At 47.1% G+C, this 16,599-nt stretch overlaps 1 protein-coding gene across 2 annotated transcripts; it reads left to right on the top strand.

Annotated features, from left to right (window-relative positions):
- Positions 1–62: 62 nt before the first annotated feature.
- Positions 63–6,453, top strand: TMEM138 (transmembrane protein 138). Of its 2 annotated transcripts, none has more exons than XM_004770368.3 (5): positions 63–1,039; positions 2,667–2,932; positions 4,087–4,258; positions 5,384–5,459; positions 5,734–6,453. In XM_004770368.3, exons 2-5 carry the CDS (start codon positions 2,805–2,807, stop codon positions 5,844–5,846), a joined length of 489 nt encoding a protein of 162 aa, XP_004770425.1. In that variant the 5' UTR covers positions 63–1,039; positions 2,667–2,804; the 3' UTR covers positions 5,847–6,453. The 2 variants fall into 2 exon arrangements, with proteins under 2 accessions (XP_004770425.1, XP_004770426.1); XM_004770369.3 differs by having other exon boundaries at positions 64–453.
- The last annotated feature ends 10,146 nt before the right edge of the window (positions 6,454–16,599 follow it).

Below are 16,599 nucleotides of genomic sequence, written 5' to 3' on the forward strand. Positions count from 1 at the left end.
CGCGCGGCCGCCTGGGAAATGAAGTCCGAGGTGGCCGGCTCCCATCTCCAGTTCCTACGCGGGCGTTTCTTTCCCGGGGAGCGCCGCCACCGCTCGGCCGGATCCCTCACCGCCATCTCGTTCGGGCGGACTCGAAGCCTCCCGCCGGGGGCTGGCCCGCAGCAGGGCCGCGCGCGACGTGGGCGGGAGGCCGCGGGCAGCTGCTGGGGAGGACCGGAGCCGGGTGCGGCGACGCTGGGAGGGCAGGAGAGGCGCGGGCCCAGGACGGCGGAGGCCAAACATGGCGGCCGGGCCGGCCGCAGAGCTTGAAGGGGAAACCGAGGACCGGCGGCTAACCCGGCACCACCGGGGCCCGCGTCCGCCATCTACTTCCGGGAGCTTAACCGGTGTCCGGAAGCCAGGACGGCGTCCCCATGACAACCGACGTTGGGTCTCGGAGGCGAGAGTGCTTGGGTGAGGTGACCAGAGTCGGCATTTTTGTTGTCACTGTTTTGGGTGTTTTGTTGGTTTGTTTGCCCAGGCAGCCGCGTTTTGAGGTGGCTTGGGAAGGATTGGGAGGAAACCTGCTCTGGGGACAAAGGGCGCGCGGCCGGGAGCGGCGGACAGACCGAAGACGGCTTCGTTACCTCGCGAATCCCTGCTGCCCTAAAGCGGAGGGGCGGGGCTTCCCTTCCGCGGGGTTGGCGGCGGCGGTTCCCTGTCACCGAACCTCGCGACAGCCCGCCGTGGGGGCCCGTGAAGTGGTTTAGAGCGCGGGCTTTGGTGTCCCCCCGCGCTGGGAAGCCTGGCTCTGCTCCCCCGCGACCTGGAGGCACTTGAACGCTGACCCTGTGCTCTTGCCTGTGAAACGGGGGCGGGGGGGGGGCTCATTCTTTCCCGCTTCGCGGAGCAGTGGCGAGGATTAAAGGCAATTGCCCAGGTCGCCGGACGTGTCACGGTGCTGGTCGTAGATGATAGCTGTCAGTGTTGTTTACGAATGCGGAATCTCCGCCCAGAGGAAGTACCATCCCGCGGCCACGGAGGTGGGACTTTCCACCAGGTGAGGGGGATGCGGTTCCTTAACCTCTCAGAGCCCCTGGGTATGCGGCCAATATATTCCTACTGATGGCTGCTTCTTAACACGGATGCAGGGTTAAGGAATCTGGTGAATATTTAAAAAAGAGTTTGTAAATTGTAGAACATTTTGCAGACGTTCATTTAATCTCCTCGTGTTGGGCTTCGGAGCATTTTGAAATTTGTTTATCAATTTGACCCAGCTGAAGGGGTCATGGGACACCTGCAGAGCAACTTCTGGGCCTTGGGATTTATGAAAGTAAAGGCCCAGCCCCCCTAACCTGGTGCCACTGTGTTGCCACCACCTTAAACATAGACTTTTGCAGGAGAGCACTATTTCCTCTGCACTGCCTGCACCGTTTCCCGTTCTGCGCCAGCATCTTTCCCGCCTCGTTACATGTCAGCCCGTCTGTTACAGGAGAGGCTGCTTTGGGCAGTGGTTAAAAGCACAGACTCTGGACCCAGGCTACCTGAATCCCAATGCCAGCTCTGCCACTGCTACTAGCAAGCAGTGTGACCCAGAGCAAATTATTTTACTTCTCTGGGCCTCCGTTGTCCTACCTGTGTAATGCATAGAGTAATAATTGTGTGTCTTCTACTTCATGGGGTTGTTGTGAGAGTTCAAGAATTTTAGTGTTTATGGGCGCCTGGGTGGCTCAGTGGGTTAAGCCTCTGCCTTCGGCTCAGGTCATGATCTCAGGGTCCTGGGATCGAGTCCCGCATCGGGTTCTCTGCTCGGCGGGGAGCCTGCTTCCCTCTCTCTCTCTCTGCCTGCCTCTCTGTCTACTTGTGATTTCTCTCTGTCAAAATAATAAATAAAATCTTTAAAAAAAAAAAAAAAAGAATTTTAGTGTTTAGAATAGTCCCTGGCCAGGGTGCCTGGCTGGCTCAGTTGGTCGAGCATGTGACTTGATATCGGGGATCAGGGTCATGTGTTTGAGCCCCAGGTTGGTTGTAGAGATTACTCAAAAAAAGGGGGGATACGAATAGGGTGGCTGGGTTATGGACATCGGGGAGGATATGTGCTATGGTGAATGCTATGAAATGTGTACAGACCTGTACCCCTGGGGCAAATAATACATTATATGTTAATAAAAATAACTTAAAAAGAAAGAATAGTTCCTGGCATATTGTGAGTGATATATAAAGGTTTGCTGCAATTAGTATTAGAATTAGTATTAATTGCACGACCAGACAGTCACTCTTTGTAGTGCTCCGGATTCCTTTGAACTCAGAAGTGGTTAGAAAGAGCTGTGCGTTGGGGTACATGGCTGGCTCATTTGGGAGAAGCACGTGACTCTTGGCCTCAAGGTCATGAGTTTGAGCCCCACGCTGGGTGAGATTAGTTAAAATGAATAAATTAAAACTTAAAAAAGAAAGAGCTCTGCAGTTAGAAGTTTCCAGGCATGGAGAAAGTTTGAGGGTAAAGGCCCCTAGGAGTGACTAGTTGGGTTTTTTGGGAGGTGGTAGTGGTTTTGGTCATTGATGTTATCCCAAGCACCTGGAATGGCACCTGGCATGTAGTAGGTCCTCAGTAAATATTTACTGTATTAATGAATTTCTAACCACCTGTCTCTCCTCTTTTTTTTTTTTTTTTCTTTTTGCCTCAACAGGCCCTTGTCTTAGAGCAAGGAAAACAACTCCCATTTGAGGAACTAGTGCTTCTTCCTCAGTGCTGGGGAGAAAGCCCGGAGCTGTCTTCTGGGGAACTGTGGAATGTGCCCGTGGGGGCCCAGTAAAGCAGAAGGAAGATGCTGCAGACCAGTAACTATAGCCTGGTGCTCTCCCTGCAGTTCCTCCTGCTGTCCTATGACCTCTTTGTCAATTCCTTCTCGGAGCTGCTCCGGACGGCTCCCGTCATCCAGCTGGTGCTCTTCATGTGAGTTCATTGGGTGGGACCGGACAGCTGAGCCCTGAGCCGTTTGAAGGCCCTGACAATTGTGATTCCGTATTTTAAAAAGAAATCTCAGGGAAAATAAAATTTCGCATATCTTGGGTACTCCACAGACATGTCACACAGGTCCTGTATTTATATGCTTCTAACAAGGGTCTGGGATCCAGGGAGAGGTCAGAGGGTCATTTTCTCCATCTGTGAGTAGAAGTATTGTCTTACGGTACCATGAAAGAGGATTATAGAACAGCAGGCTAAAAGGGCAGTCATATCCTTTATATATATGGGATGGAAGCTGTTGGCATTTTTCTTCCACAATGATTCATAGACTCCATGAGGCAAGTTACCAACAGAAAACCAGTCTTCGACACTGTCTCCCTTCACTCAGCAAGTGTTCATTGGCCTGCCAGCCGGTGTTCTAGGTGCAGTAGTAAAGCTGACAATTTCTTGCTCTCAAAGGATTTCCACTCAAGTAGAAAGAGACAATGAATACATTTTTTAAAAAAGATTTTATTTATTTATTTGACAGACAGAGATCACAAGCAGGCAGAGAGAGCGGGGGAAGCAGGCTCCCTGCAAAGCAAAGAGCCCAATGCCAGGCTCCATCCCAGGACCCTAGGACTATGACCCAAGCCGAAGGCAGAGGCTTTAACCCACTGAGCCACCCAGGCGCCCCCCCTGCCCTTTTAAAGATAATTTTGAATAGTAATGTCATACAGGGGGTAGAAAGCAGAGAGGGGAGGGCTCCTTGAGGCAGTGCGGTTATAGGAGGGTTTTGGAAGAGGAGACATTGGAACTGAGACTTGAATGCACTAAGACATCGGCTGTGCAGAGATCAAGGGAAAGGCGTTGCTGTCTCTCTAGATGGAAATGTCTGGTAGGCCCAGGTTATGTGACAGGCAGGGCTGGCTTTTTTTGGACACAGGGAAGAAAGCAGCTTCTCCCAAGTGTCTCCCAAGGTGGTCCAAGCTTCATGTCATTTGGGACCCAAGGTCCGTGCCACCTTGTGGGGCAGGGTGTGTGGTTTCGGAGGCCTAGAGCAGAGGGAAGGCCAGATTTCATGGTGTCCTTTAGGACTTAGGGCCAGCCCTTGGGTGACCGCACAGACCTCCTTTTGACTGTGTTGTGTTTGACGTCTGCAGCATCCAGGATATCGCAATCCTCTTCAACATCATCATCATTTTCCTCATGTTCTTCAACACCTTCGTCTTCCAGGCTGGCTTGGTCAACCTCCTGTTCCACAAGTTCAAAGGGACCATCATCCTCACAGCTGTTTACTTCGCCCTCAGCATCTCCCTTCATGTCTGGGTCATGGTAAGAGCGGAGCTCTGAGTTCCTGAATCCTTAAGGGGCTAGTAGTGTCTTTTCTCTAGGAATCCGGCATCATTTTTTTCATATCTCACAGAATCCTTGACAGGAAACATGTGTTTCTGATGAATGAATGTGGTCCTGCCTGGGCTTGGGCATCTGCAAGTTGCATGAGGCACTTCTGCCCAACCATTTGTGTTAAAGAGCTGCCTTATCCAGGAGTCAGGAGACACTTCTGGAATATTCTGTTCACCTTTCCCCCAAAGCAGTCCTGGTAACACAGGAAAGTGACTGTGTTTCATCAGTAGCTGTTGGGCAGGTGGGTGTTGGGACAAGGTATTCTTAGGTATCGGTGTTCCGTGGGAAATGGCCAGGCCAAGAGTGCCTCTTCCCTCTAGTGCTTCATGCCCTCTGCTCTGTCCCTATCACACGAGGACTCATCTCCAAGGTGCCAACACGTCTTCACAGCAGATCTCAGTTTTTGTGGTTCCAGTTTTCTCCTGCTTCGAGAATCATTCCATCTCTTTGTGTATCACCTGTTTCTCAAGTACTCACCTTGATGGGACACATTAAAACCTCAGGGTTCTCTCTAGTCACTTCTCTACTAACGCCGTCTTCTAAGACTGAACCTTCTATTAAGTTGTCCTTGTTATTCTACAGAGAGAAGTAGAGCTCACAGGAAAGAAATAACAGTGCCAGAGTCTCTCGGTGCTTCCTGAAGAGGATTGTCTCTGCTCTGGTTCTTGGGGCCAAAATAGGTCCTGGCTTTGTACTTTGTACTCTAAAGCTGTTAATCTGATTAAACCCTGAGTGCAGTAAGCCTTTATCTGACAGGAACTGAGCCTGAGATCTTCAAAGGAAGACAGTGACCGCACTGAACTCCTGAGATAATGTGTATCACTTCACTTTGGAAAAGGCTATCCTTCAGGATTAAAAGGATATTTTCTTTGTGCTGGAAAAGGGAATTTGAAGCTTCTTTGAGAAACACTCCTTGCGGTTGTGGGAAGAAAGAAGGAGGGGGATATTAGCCTGATTTAAAAACAGGCCGCATTTCTGCAGCTAACCCAAGTTGGAGGTGCTAGGGCCTCATCTGGTCACTAACGTTTCCTTGTCTACTCATGTCTCCTTCAGAACTTACGCTGGAAAAACTCCAACCGTTTTGTCTGGACAGACGGACTTCAAACGCTATTTGTATTCCAGAGACTAGGTAAGGACCAGAGCCACCGCAGGTCTCACTTCGGTCCCACCTATGGCTCAGGCAACTAAGGGCCGTGATCCTGGCTTTCCCAGTCCATCACTGCCCGCCTGGGATGAGGGGAACAGCCATGACAAGAACAGGAGAGATGATGGCCCGCTGCCCTTGCTGGGGGTCACGGGGACATCATGAGGCTGGGCCCCTCTGTCTTATTAGGTTGTGTTCTTAGCCTAAAAGGAATATTTGGGAGCATCCCTGAAGCTTCTTTCCTACTTATTGTCCACAGCGGCAGTGTTATACTGTTACTTCTACAAACGCACAGCTGTGAGACTGGGTGATCCTCGCTTCTACCAGGACTCTTTATGGCTGCGCAAGGAGTTCACGCAAGTCCAAAGGTGACCGCTGCTTGTCACACTGGTGGATGCCTTTCTCTCCTGACAGAGGCTACATTTGTGCCTCTGTGAGGTGGGGGTTGGCTCTGCACAGGAAGCACCTTGACTTTCCTACGACGGGCCATTTAACGTTCAACAGTCAAGAAGGAAGATCTTCCCTCTTGCAAATTAAAGTGTTTCCCAATACAGGCTTCAGTACAAAACCCTCCCTGGCCTTCTACCTCAGTTCTGCCCCTTTTCCTTTCCTACGCTCTACCCCTCTTCTCATAAGGCTGTGAGGCTTGATCCTTGGGAAGCTGTCACTTAGCCTAGTACAGGAGGGGCTCCTGGCACCTGTTTCTTTGCACCAAATGTAATTAATGGATGCAAAGAGTGACATTTCTGAACTCCTGACTGATCACACTGTAGACATTTAGATTTTATAACCAAGGCATTTTTTTTTACATTTTATAAATAGGAAATAAATTGAATTCTTTTTCCATAAATGGTGGAGTCTGTTTGTGTAGCTAGATCTCTTTGCAGATAAGAGGCATGTCAGGTCCTGGCCTTAGCATTTACTTGACCCAGTGGGCAGCTTGAGCCACAGAACAAATAAAGATATTTATTGAATACCATTATGAGTACAAGCTATTTTTATAGAAATTCAAGATGCAGTCTGATGCCCCACCCCAACCCTTGGAGTTCTAGGCTTCTTTTGTTTGTTTGTTTTAAAGATTTAATTAATTAATTAATTAATTAATTAAGCAAGAGAGAGAACGTGTGTGCACCTGTGCACAGGTGCCTGGGTGTGGGGGGAGCGGAGTGGAGGGAGGACAGACTGTGCTGAGCAGAGAGCCCAAGGTGGGGCTCGGTCTCCTGACCCTGAGTTCATGACCTGAGCCAAAACCAAGAGTCTGATGCTTAACCAGTTGAGGCACCCAGACACCCTGGACTTCTCTGCTTTTTTCAGGTTCTCCCCATCTTCAGAGTCCTAAACTGCCCTCAGACGAATAAAAATGTTCCTTGGCCTGTTTTGGCACAATAGGTTTTTTTTTTTTTAAGATTTTATTTATTTATTTGACAGAGAGCAAGAGAAGGAACACAGCAGGGGGAGCGGGAGAGGGACAAGCAGGCCTCCCGCCAAGTAGAGAGCCTGAAGCAGAGCTTGATCCCAGGACCCTGGGACCACGACCAGAGCTAAAGGCAGACACTTAACAACTGAGCCACTCAGGCACCCCAGCAAAATAAATTTTTAAAAATTAATGTGGTGGGGCGCCTAGGTGGCTCATTCAGCCTTTGGCTCAGGTCATGATCCCAGAGTTCCAGGAGTGAGCCCTGCATTAGGCTCCCTGCTCAGTGGGGAGCCTACTTCTCCCTCTCCCTCTGCAGATCCCCCATTCTCTCTCTATTCTCGCTGTCTCTCAAATCAATAAATAAAATCTGGGGCGCCTGGGTGGCTCAGTGGGTTAAGCCGCTGCCTTCGGCTCAGGTCATGATCTCAGGGTCCTGGGATCGAGTCCCGCATCGGGCTCTCTGCTCAGCAGGGAGCCTGCTTCCTTCTCTCTCTCTCTCTGCCTGCCTCTCAGTGTACTTGTAATTTCTCTCTGTCAAATAAATAAAAATAAAATCTTAATAAATAAATAAATAAATAAAATCTTTCTTTTTAATCTTTTTTTTTTAAGATTTTATTTATATATTTGACAGACAGAGATCACAAGTAGGCAGAGAGGGAGGAGGAGGAAGCAGGCTCCCCGATGAGCAGAGAGCCCAATATGGGGCTCGATCCCAGGACCCTGGGATCACGACCCAAGCCGAAACTAGAGGCTTTAACCCACTGAGCCACCCAGGCGCCCCAATAAGATCTTTTAAAAGTGTCACATGCCCGTGGTATCAGCTTTCTTTTGCCAGAATCACATGAAAGAGACCATCCCCAGACTTCAGTGGCAGGTACCAATGAATAGTTAGTTACATGGCTTTTGAGCCTTGGGATTCAGCTGATTGGGCCGGTTCAGGTGATTTCTGCTGGGCTTGCTCACGTGTCTATAGTCATCTGTGGGTCAGCCAGGTCAGCTGTGATGATCTTGGGATTTGGGGCTTTTGGCTAACCTAGGCTGGTCTCAGCTGGAATGATTGGGCTGCTCTGGTTCTCGTGAGTCATCCTTGGAGGACTAGCCTGGGTATATTCACATGACAGTGGCAGAAGAACAAAAAAATGAGCCCCATTGTGCAATCTCACTTCCATCCCCCAGCTTGTGTTGTATCTCTTGGACTCCCACTGGCCAAAGGGAGTCATGTGACCAAGCCCAGAGCCGGGCTGGGAGCGCACTACAAAGTGTCCTGGTAAAAGGCACAGAGACAGGGAGGGCCATTCATTCCATTCAGTCTAAACTCATCAGAAGGTTGCTGTGAAACTCTTCATTCAGAAGCATCGTAGCACAGGGGTTGACAAACTTCTGTGAAGTTTCAGATATTAAGTATTTTAGATTTTGAGGGCCATATGGTCTTTGTTGCGCACCTTGCTTTGCACTTCACAGAAACTGTGTTTCTTAGAAATAAGTTTGTGGCACCCTCCTGTTAAGTGAATCTGTCAGTGCCATTCTTTTTCAACAGCATTTGCCCATTTCATGTCTCTGTCACGTTTGGGTAATTTTTGCACCATTTCAAACTTTTCACTGTGATTATAGTTGTTAAAATGGTGCTCCGTGATCAGGGTTCTTTGATGTTACTGTTATAACTATGGGGGACACAATGAACACGCCCATATTATAGAGCAGATTTAGGCCATAGATGTTCAGCATCTGACTGCTCCACCGACTGGCTGTCCCCTGTCTCTCCCCCTCTCCTCCGGCTTCCCTTTTCCCTGCGATACAACAGTATTGAACTTAGGCCAGTGAATAACCCTACAATGGTCTCTGAATGTTCAAGTGAAAGAAAGAGTTGTGTGTCTCTCACTTAAAATCAAAAGCTAGAATGACCGCCTACTGAGGAAGACAAGTCAAAAGCCAAGATGGGCCGAAAGGTAGACCTCCTGGGCCAAACAGCCAAGCTGTGAATGCAAAGGAAATTTCTCGAAGGAAATTAGAAGCGCTGCTCTAGCGTTCACACTAAGCAAAGCAGCCTTGTTGCTAATACGGAGAAAGTTTGAGTGGTTTGGGTAGAAGTTCAAACCAGCATCACCATTCCTAGCAACCCACAGCCAGGCCCAAACTCCAGTTTTATGAAGGCTGGGAGGGGTGGGCAGGTGCCCAAGAAAAGTGCAAAACTAGTGGAGGCTGGGTCATGAGGTTCAAGGAAAGCAGCAGTTGCCGTAACATACAAGTTCACGGGAAGCAGCTGCAGCGACACTGAGGCAGGACCCTCGCCAGCAAAAAGTTTACAACTCAGGACTCCTGGGGGGGCTCAGTTAAGCGTCTGCCTTTGGCTCAGGTCATGATCCCAGAGTCCTGGAATCAAATCCTGAATCAGGCTACCTGCTCAGCGGGGAGTCGGCTTCTCCCTCTCCCGACTTCTCCCTCTGCCGACTGCCCCCCCCCACTAGTGCTTGCTCACTCTCTCTGTCAAATAAATAAATATCTTAAAAAAATGATTACAGCTCACTGAAAGCTCAGATATGGTTAGCATTTTTTAGCAGTTTTTTTTTTTTTAAGACTTTATTTATTTGACAGAGAAAGAGACAGCAAGAGAGGGAACACAAGCAGGGGGAGTAGGAGAGGGTAAGGCAGGTTTCCCGCTGAGCAGAAAGCCCAATGCGGGGTTCGATCCTAAGACCCCAAGAGTCAGAGGCAGACGCTTAACAACTGAGCTACCAAGGCTGCCCTAGCAATTATTTTTTATTGTTTTTTAAAAATTAACGTATAATGTATTATTTGCTTCAGGGGTACAGGTCTGTGAATCATCAGTTTTACGTAATTCACAGCACTCACCATAGCATATACCCTCCCCTACCCTCCCCCAATGTCCATTATTTTTTATTATTTTTAATTTAGTTTAATTTTTTTTTTAAAGATTTTGTTTATTTATTTGACAGAGATCACAAGGAGGCAGAGAGGCGGGCAGAGAGAAGAGAGAGAGAGGAAGCAGGCTCTCCGCTGCACAGAGAGCCCGATGTGGGGCTCGATCCCAAGACCCTGGGATCATGACCCGAGCCAAAGGCAGAGGATTTAACCCACTGAGCCACACAGGCGCCCCAATTCAGTTTAATTTTTTTAAGGATTTATTTTTTTTTAGCGAGAGAGCGGTGGGGAGGGGCAGACGGAGAGAGAGAATCTCGGGCTGACTCCCCGTGGAGTGTATGGAGCCTGATGCAGCGCAGGACTGGATCCCACCACCCTGAGATCAGGACCTGAGCCAAAACCAGGAGTCAGATGCTCAACTAACCGAGCCACCCAGGTGCCCCAGCAATAATTTTTAATGAGGTATATATGTAGAGTTTTTTTAGAACCTAAAGCTAGTGAACCTTTAGTGGACTATAGGATGGTGTAAACACAACTTTTATGTACACTAGGAAATGAAAAAATTGATTTGACTCTCTTTATTGCGTTATTTCTTTGCTGTGGTGGTTTGGAACCAGAACTTGCCCGCCTGGGTCCTGCCTGTGCTCCGCTTCTGCGCCAGAATGTGAAAGCAGCTGGAATGACACATCAGTGAATGAATGTAGCTGTGTTCTAATGAAACTATTTAAGGACACGAATTTGAATTTCATATCCTATTCATGTGTCACACAACATTTTTCTTTAAACTCTTTTTAGCCATGTAAAAATGTAAAGCCATTCTTAGCTCAAGGGCTGTGTGAAAATAGGCTAGATTTGCCCCATACAGGCCACAGTATACTGAGTCCTGGTTTAAAGGACTGGAATAAAGTTCTGGGGAAAGAGAGACTGTATAGGTAATCAGCTGTGCTTTCAAGATTTTAACAGTTACTTAAGAAGAAAAGGTACAGGGTTAAATAAACCATGTAAGGCCCCATATCCTATAATTGGAACAAGTGATCTAAAAAAACCTAACAAAGCAACCATCATCTATGCTTACTACACCCACATCCATGAAAAAATAGCCCAACTTTGAACTTTTCACAAAAGCTTGTATAGGAATGTTATATTCCCCTTTGCTCACAACAGTTTCGGGAAGATGAAATTTTCTGTGCCCCAGAATGAATCTGGCCTAGATTGTTCTTTGTAGTCTTTGCAGCTAGTGAGAACAACCAAATGCCTGTTTCTTCAAAATATTTGTGGCACTTTGGGGCCCTGTGAATTCTGGGGTGTGTGTGTGTGTATTTCCTTAATAGTTAATATATTCATGTGATACAAAATGTAAGCTTTAAAAAGGTTTATGCAATTAATCTTCCCACTGTTGTATCTCAGCCATTGAGTTCCCCCTCCACCCCCCCCCGACAATCTACATTTACCTGTATACTTCTTACAGATAATATAACATTTCAGAAATATTTTTACCAAAAACAGACAAACGCAGTTTGCCACAGTCCTGTCCCAGTCATTTATTTCACTTATTTCAAATCTTTTTTTTTTTTTAAGATTTTATTTATGTATTTGACAGACAGAGATCACAAGCAGGCAGAGAGAGGAGGAAGCAGGCTCCCTGCTGAGCAGAGAGCCGGATGCGGGGCTCGATCCCAGGATCCTGGGATCATGACCTGAGCCGAAGGCAGAGGCTTTTACCCACTGAGCCACCCAGGCGCCCCTTATTTCAAATCTTTGACGATATGTGTGTATATTTTATATGCAGCTATGATTATGGGGGAAAATGCCATAAAACCGTTTGCCTCCCCTCCCCCCACTTAGCTGTAGGAATGTGTATTTAGATGGAATGTTAAATTAACTCCCTGGGGACAGTCAGCCATCAGAGGAAAGAAAAGCATTTTACAAATGCTTAGAGACTTAGTAGGACAGAGTTGCTTCTGGCTGACCAGTGCTCCAGTTAGTAACTAGAAAAAACAGATAAAATATAAAAATCAACTTTTTAAAGGGCCTCAGAGGATTACCGAAGGAAGGAGGGTTGAGGGACCTAAAATTCTGAAGTAGAGAGATTAATACTAAATTCTAAAGTAGGGAGCTGACAGTTTGCAGCAGATTTTTCCCTGGGGCATTTGCTGATTCTGGGTTTGAGCAAGAAGCCAAGAATCCAGGCTTTGCTCAGATGGAGGGTTACAGCCAGGAAACAGAAGCCTGCTGAGCCAGGTTGTCTTACAACATTGGAGAAACAGAACTGAGGACCCAAGGAGGCTTACACAGAGAACAATTACCTCCTCCAGATATTTACCAAATCTTAGGGCCAGAGGTTATCAAAAGCTAAGCTGCAAAGCTCCGAAGAGCAGAGCAGAATTTTTGGCAGATTTACAGTGCTGATAATTAGAATTCAGAACCTGCCGGCGGGAGGGAACTGCTGAACAGATAAAAAGCTCAGGGCTCCTCACTAGGAACAAGATGAAACAGGTAGACTGATGCTTATCAAAGTGGCGGTGCTGCTTCCACCAGCTATAGAGTTCATGAGTAAGTTAAGGTAATCAGTCCCCTTCTATCTCCCTTTCAGAGAAAAGAGTGGGGAAAAAAATCTAGAAACGCTGTTTTTTATACACAATCTCTGGATCTAGTAGTAAGTACTGGCAAGTCAAGAGATAGGTCCTATTATTTAAAACCAGAGTAAAAGTAAAAAAATAGAAACAAAGGATCCAGATATTGGAGAAAGTAAACAAGGGGTTTAAACTATGATACACTCATGAAATAGAGGAAAACATGGAGGAAATAGATAAAATACTTAAACTATACCTAGAAACTTATGGGAACGACGCCTCCACAGATAACTGTAAAGTCTGGACATGATGTGCAAAAACAGCTGCTTGAAGATAACAGAATGAAGGGAGAGTTTGATGGGCAGTCCACATTCTCAAGAGAAGATTCACGCAGAGAAACTTCCCTATTTCTGCCACTCGTAACTTGGCAGTAGGCAAAGTGGCATGTACAGGATGCTGGTAAAAAGAATCCCAGGACCAGAGCACCGAGCCAGGGCAACTGAAGGCATGGGAAAGAAAGATGAGAATCTCAGAAGGGAAGTAGCCGGAGAGGTGGGAATCCCCGGATTTTGTCTGCCCACGTCTCTGCCCAAGCCCTGCACCACGCATGTGCGATGCAGACTCACCGCAACTCAGCTAAAGACAGAAGATCTAGGCTGAGATTGGAGCCACCATCCAGTAAGCGTGGCCTCCGGTGTGTATCCGGCCAGGCCAATCACTAGAGGCAACCAAAGGAACATTAATCTTTGCAGACAAGGAACAGAAACCAGAGTCTCCACACTTTAACATTCAAAACTGACATGGAGAGCGCCTGGGTAGCCCAGTCGGTTGAGTGTCTGGTCTGCCTGGGACTCAGGTCATGATCGCAGGGTCCACGAATTGGGCCTCCCCACCTCCTGGTCAGGCTCCCTGCTCAACAGGGAGATTGCTTCTCCCTTTCCCTCTGCCTGCCCCTTCTCCTGCTGTGCTCTCTCTTTCTCAAATAAAATCTTAAAAACTGACATGGACATCGAGATGAGCCGGATATTGGAATTAACAGACAAGGATATTAAGGCAGCAATGAAAATACATTCCCAGCAAAATGATAGGTGACCTCAGCACAGAAACAAATACTTTTTGAAAAATAGAAATTCTGGAAATAAAAATGACAGTAGGGACGCCTGGGTGGCTCAGTTGGTTAAGCAGCTGCCTTCGGCTCAGGCCATGATCCCAGCGTCCTGGGATCAAGTCCCACATCGGGCTCCTTGCTCGGCAAGGAGCCTGCTTCTCCCTCTGCCTCTGCCTGCCATTCTGTTTGCCTGTGCTTGCTCTCTCGCCCTCTCTCTCTGATAAATAAATAAAATCTTAAAAAAAAAAATGACAGTAACGGGGAAGTTTTAAATTAAATGGATGGATTTAACACCAAAAGCTGAGATAACAATGAACTTAAGTGAACTAGAAGATAGACTAGCAGAAATCACCCAGGCTGAAAAACAGAGGGGAAAAGATTTTTAAAAAATTCCACAGGCTAGTTATATCACATCAGACAGTCTGACATATCTGTAATTGGAGTTCCAGAAGGCAAAGAGAAGAAACAGGGCAGAAAAAATATTTAAGGAAGCAATGACCAAAAATTACCCTAATTTGATGAAAGATTTATAGATTTAAGATACTGCACGAACCCACCTTGAGAAACACAGAAAGGCTACCTCTAGGGCATCCTAGTCAAATCATTGAAATCTAAAGGTGAAAGGAAATCTTGAAAACATCAAGAGAAGACACACCACGCAGAAATGAATAACAATTGACGGCTGGCTTCTTACTAAAAATTGGAAGTCAGGAGAGAATAGAGCATCTCTAAGATGTTTAAAAAAAAAATCATCAGAATTCAGCATTCACCAAAAATATACTTCTAAGAATGAAGATGAAATAAAGACATTTTCAGATAAAAGAAAACTCAAGGAATGAGCCGCCAGCAATTCTGCACAACAATAAATGCTTCAGGAATTCTTTGGCCTGAAGGAAACGGGAATGGACAGATGGTGACTCAGATTCTCAGAAAGGAATGGAGCACATCAGAAATAGTGCCCAGTTAAAAGGAAAGTCTTTTTGTCTTTTTTCCTATTAATTTCTTTATAACATATAGGAGTGGAGAATGCAATTTTTTTCCCCAAGTACACAGAATATTGGCCAGTAGGTACCATAAAACAATTCTCAGTAAATTTAAAAGCACAAATAGTACATTCTTTGACAATAATGGGATCGAGCTAGAAATCAGTAACAAGGTAACAAGGTGGTTCAGTCTAGGTCCAATCAGGAGATAGAAATCATACAGTAGTTTAAATGTGGCACGTTTACTATAAATTAATAAATTAACTATAAAGTTACGACAAAAGAGTAACTATAAAGACGTCAAGAGAATTCTAAAAAAAGAGAAACCTAAAAAGGTGCCTGAGGGCTGAGGGAGAGTACCCAAGAAAGGACAAACTTGGCAGGGTCCCCCAACCCTGAGACCGGGGTTCAGACCTCACTGTAGCCCACTAGGTGGGAGACAGGTTCACGGGTTTGCTCAGACCAGAGCTGCTTCACGGCTGCCAGGCAAGACGCAGCCCTCCAGGACACAGGTGAGCCGAGGCCCGTGAGCAGGTGCACGGGCAGCGTAAGGACACCACCTGTAGGCCCCAGGCCCAGAGCCCACAGTGTCCACATTGGGAAGCTTCCAGGAAACAACCTTCTAGGCTACAGGGGAGCCAAGACTGTTGGTAAGGTGACCAAAGGAATTAAGCGTGTCCTGTGTGCCTGAGGCCTGGAATGCATGACCTCCACACAAGGCGTGGAGGGCCACGCGAATCAACCCTCCCAGGAGAAGGGCTGAGGTTGGTGAGCAGACGTGCAGAGGGAGTCGGCACTGCTGTGAGTACAGGGAGTCCATGCCTGGGGGGCTCTGGGACAATGGTCCGGGGCATAGGTGAAAAAGGCCCAGGGTGCATATGCAGAGAGTTAGGGAGTTGCCACAGGGACAAGGCCTGGAGCATGCAGCCTCCCTCCCAGGAGGGCCACCGCAAAGTAGTCGCTGGGGCTGGACCCAGCCTGCAAGGTTGCCGAGGGAGTGCCCACTGCTGGTGCTGAGCTGGCGCTGAGCTCTCCCCCCCCCCTCCCCCCCGCCCACCATGGTCCCTGACGTCCGTGTGCTCAGGCAGGGCACCAGAGCAAGGAAGAGCAAACCAGAGCTCCCTGCAGCCAAGAAGACAAGTCCTTTCCTTCCTCGAGTGTCCCTCCAGTGCCCTCTACTGACAAAGCTAAAATCGGGCTCACTTCGAGGAACGAATGCTGAGTCCTGTCCATTATCAATAGGGTGAATCTGGAACCACGAGGCAAAAAATAGATACCAGAATTCATCTTCTTGGCTACTTAGGATCCATATGTGTCCTTCTAGACATATTTGAACTTCCCTATCAGTTATAGTCCTACCAATAAAATATGTCTATCCTTAAAAGTGATGTTCTCACCCCTCTCCCAATGAGAAGACACAATTCTTCTTCTTCTTTTTTTTTTTTTTATTATTTAAAGATTTTATTTATTTGACAGAGAGAGATCACAAGTAGGCAGAGAGGCAAGCAGAGAGAGAGGAAGGAGGAAGCAGGCTCCCTGCCGAGCAGAGGACTCGATCCCAGAACCCTGAGATCATGACCTGAGCCAAAGGCAGAGGCTCAACCCACTGAGCCACCCAGGTGCCCTGAGAAGACACAATTCTAACCATCACTGTATCCAGAGCTGGCTATAGTAATTACTCCACAATTTTAGTCATGGTTCCACAAAATATTCTATTACCTAAAGATTAAATTATAAAGTTAACCTGCTGCAATTTGTACATAAAATAAAAAGGGAAGTAAAAAAGGAGAAAATGGTCAGTACATACAAAGATATATATAAGAATCAAAGAAACACATGCAAATTACTACAGTCCTCGTTTTTGTAACGGGTCACTTTTGTAACAGATCACAAGGTCACAGTTGATATCCATGGCTTCCTTCTTCAGCTACCCATTCCATATTTCCCTTGTCCTCAGCTGAGATTCTGGTGCTTTGGGCTCTTTACCTGGTACAGTTACCCAAACCCTCATTTTAAAAGATCTTGGTCCTTAATTGCCCTGCTTTTGGGGAAGCATGGATGTACTGAGATGCCCCCAGAGAATCCTCTAGGTTCCAGAGACAGTCTCTTTTTTTTTTTTTTTAAAGATTTTATTTATTTTATTTGACAGACAGAGATCACAAGT

Source organism: Mustela putorius, unplaced genomic scaffold (genome assembly GCF_011764305.1).
Source record: "Mustela putorius furo isolate JIRA1106 unplaced genomic scaffold, ASM1176430v1.1 tig00000127_pilon_pilon_pilon, whole genome shotgun sequence".
Lineage (NCBI taxonomy): Eukaryota > Metazoa > Chordata > Mammalia > Carnivora > Mustelidae > Mustela > Mustela putorius.

What these genes read in the sequence shown, in the direction of transcription:
- TMEM138 (XM_004770368.3), top strand. Translation starts at nt 2,805, where the DNA reads ATGCTGCAGACCAGTAACTATAGCCTGGTGCTCTCCCTGCAGTTCCTC. An exon ending in ATCCAGCTGGTGCTCTTCAT is followed by an intron (nt 2,933 to 4,086) that starts GTGAGTTCATTG and finishes TGACGTCTGCAG; the next exon opens with CATCCAGGATATCGCAATCC. An exon ending in ATTTGTATTCCAGAGACTAG is followed by an intron (nt 5,460 to 5,733) that starts GTAAGGACCAGA and finishes TATTGTCCACAG; the next exon opens with CGGCAGTGTTATACTGTTAC.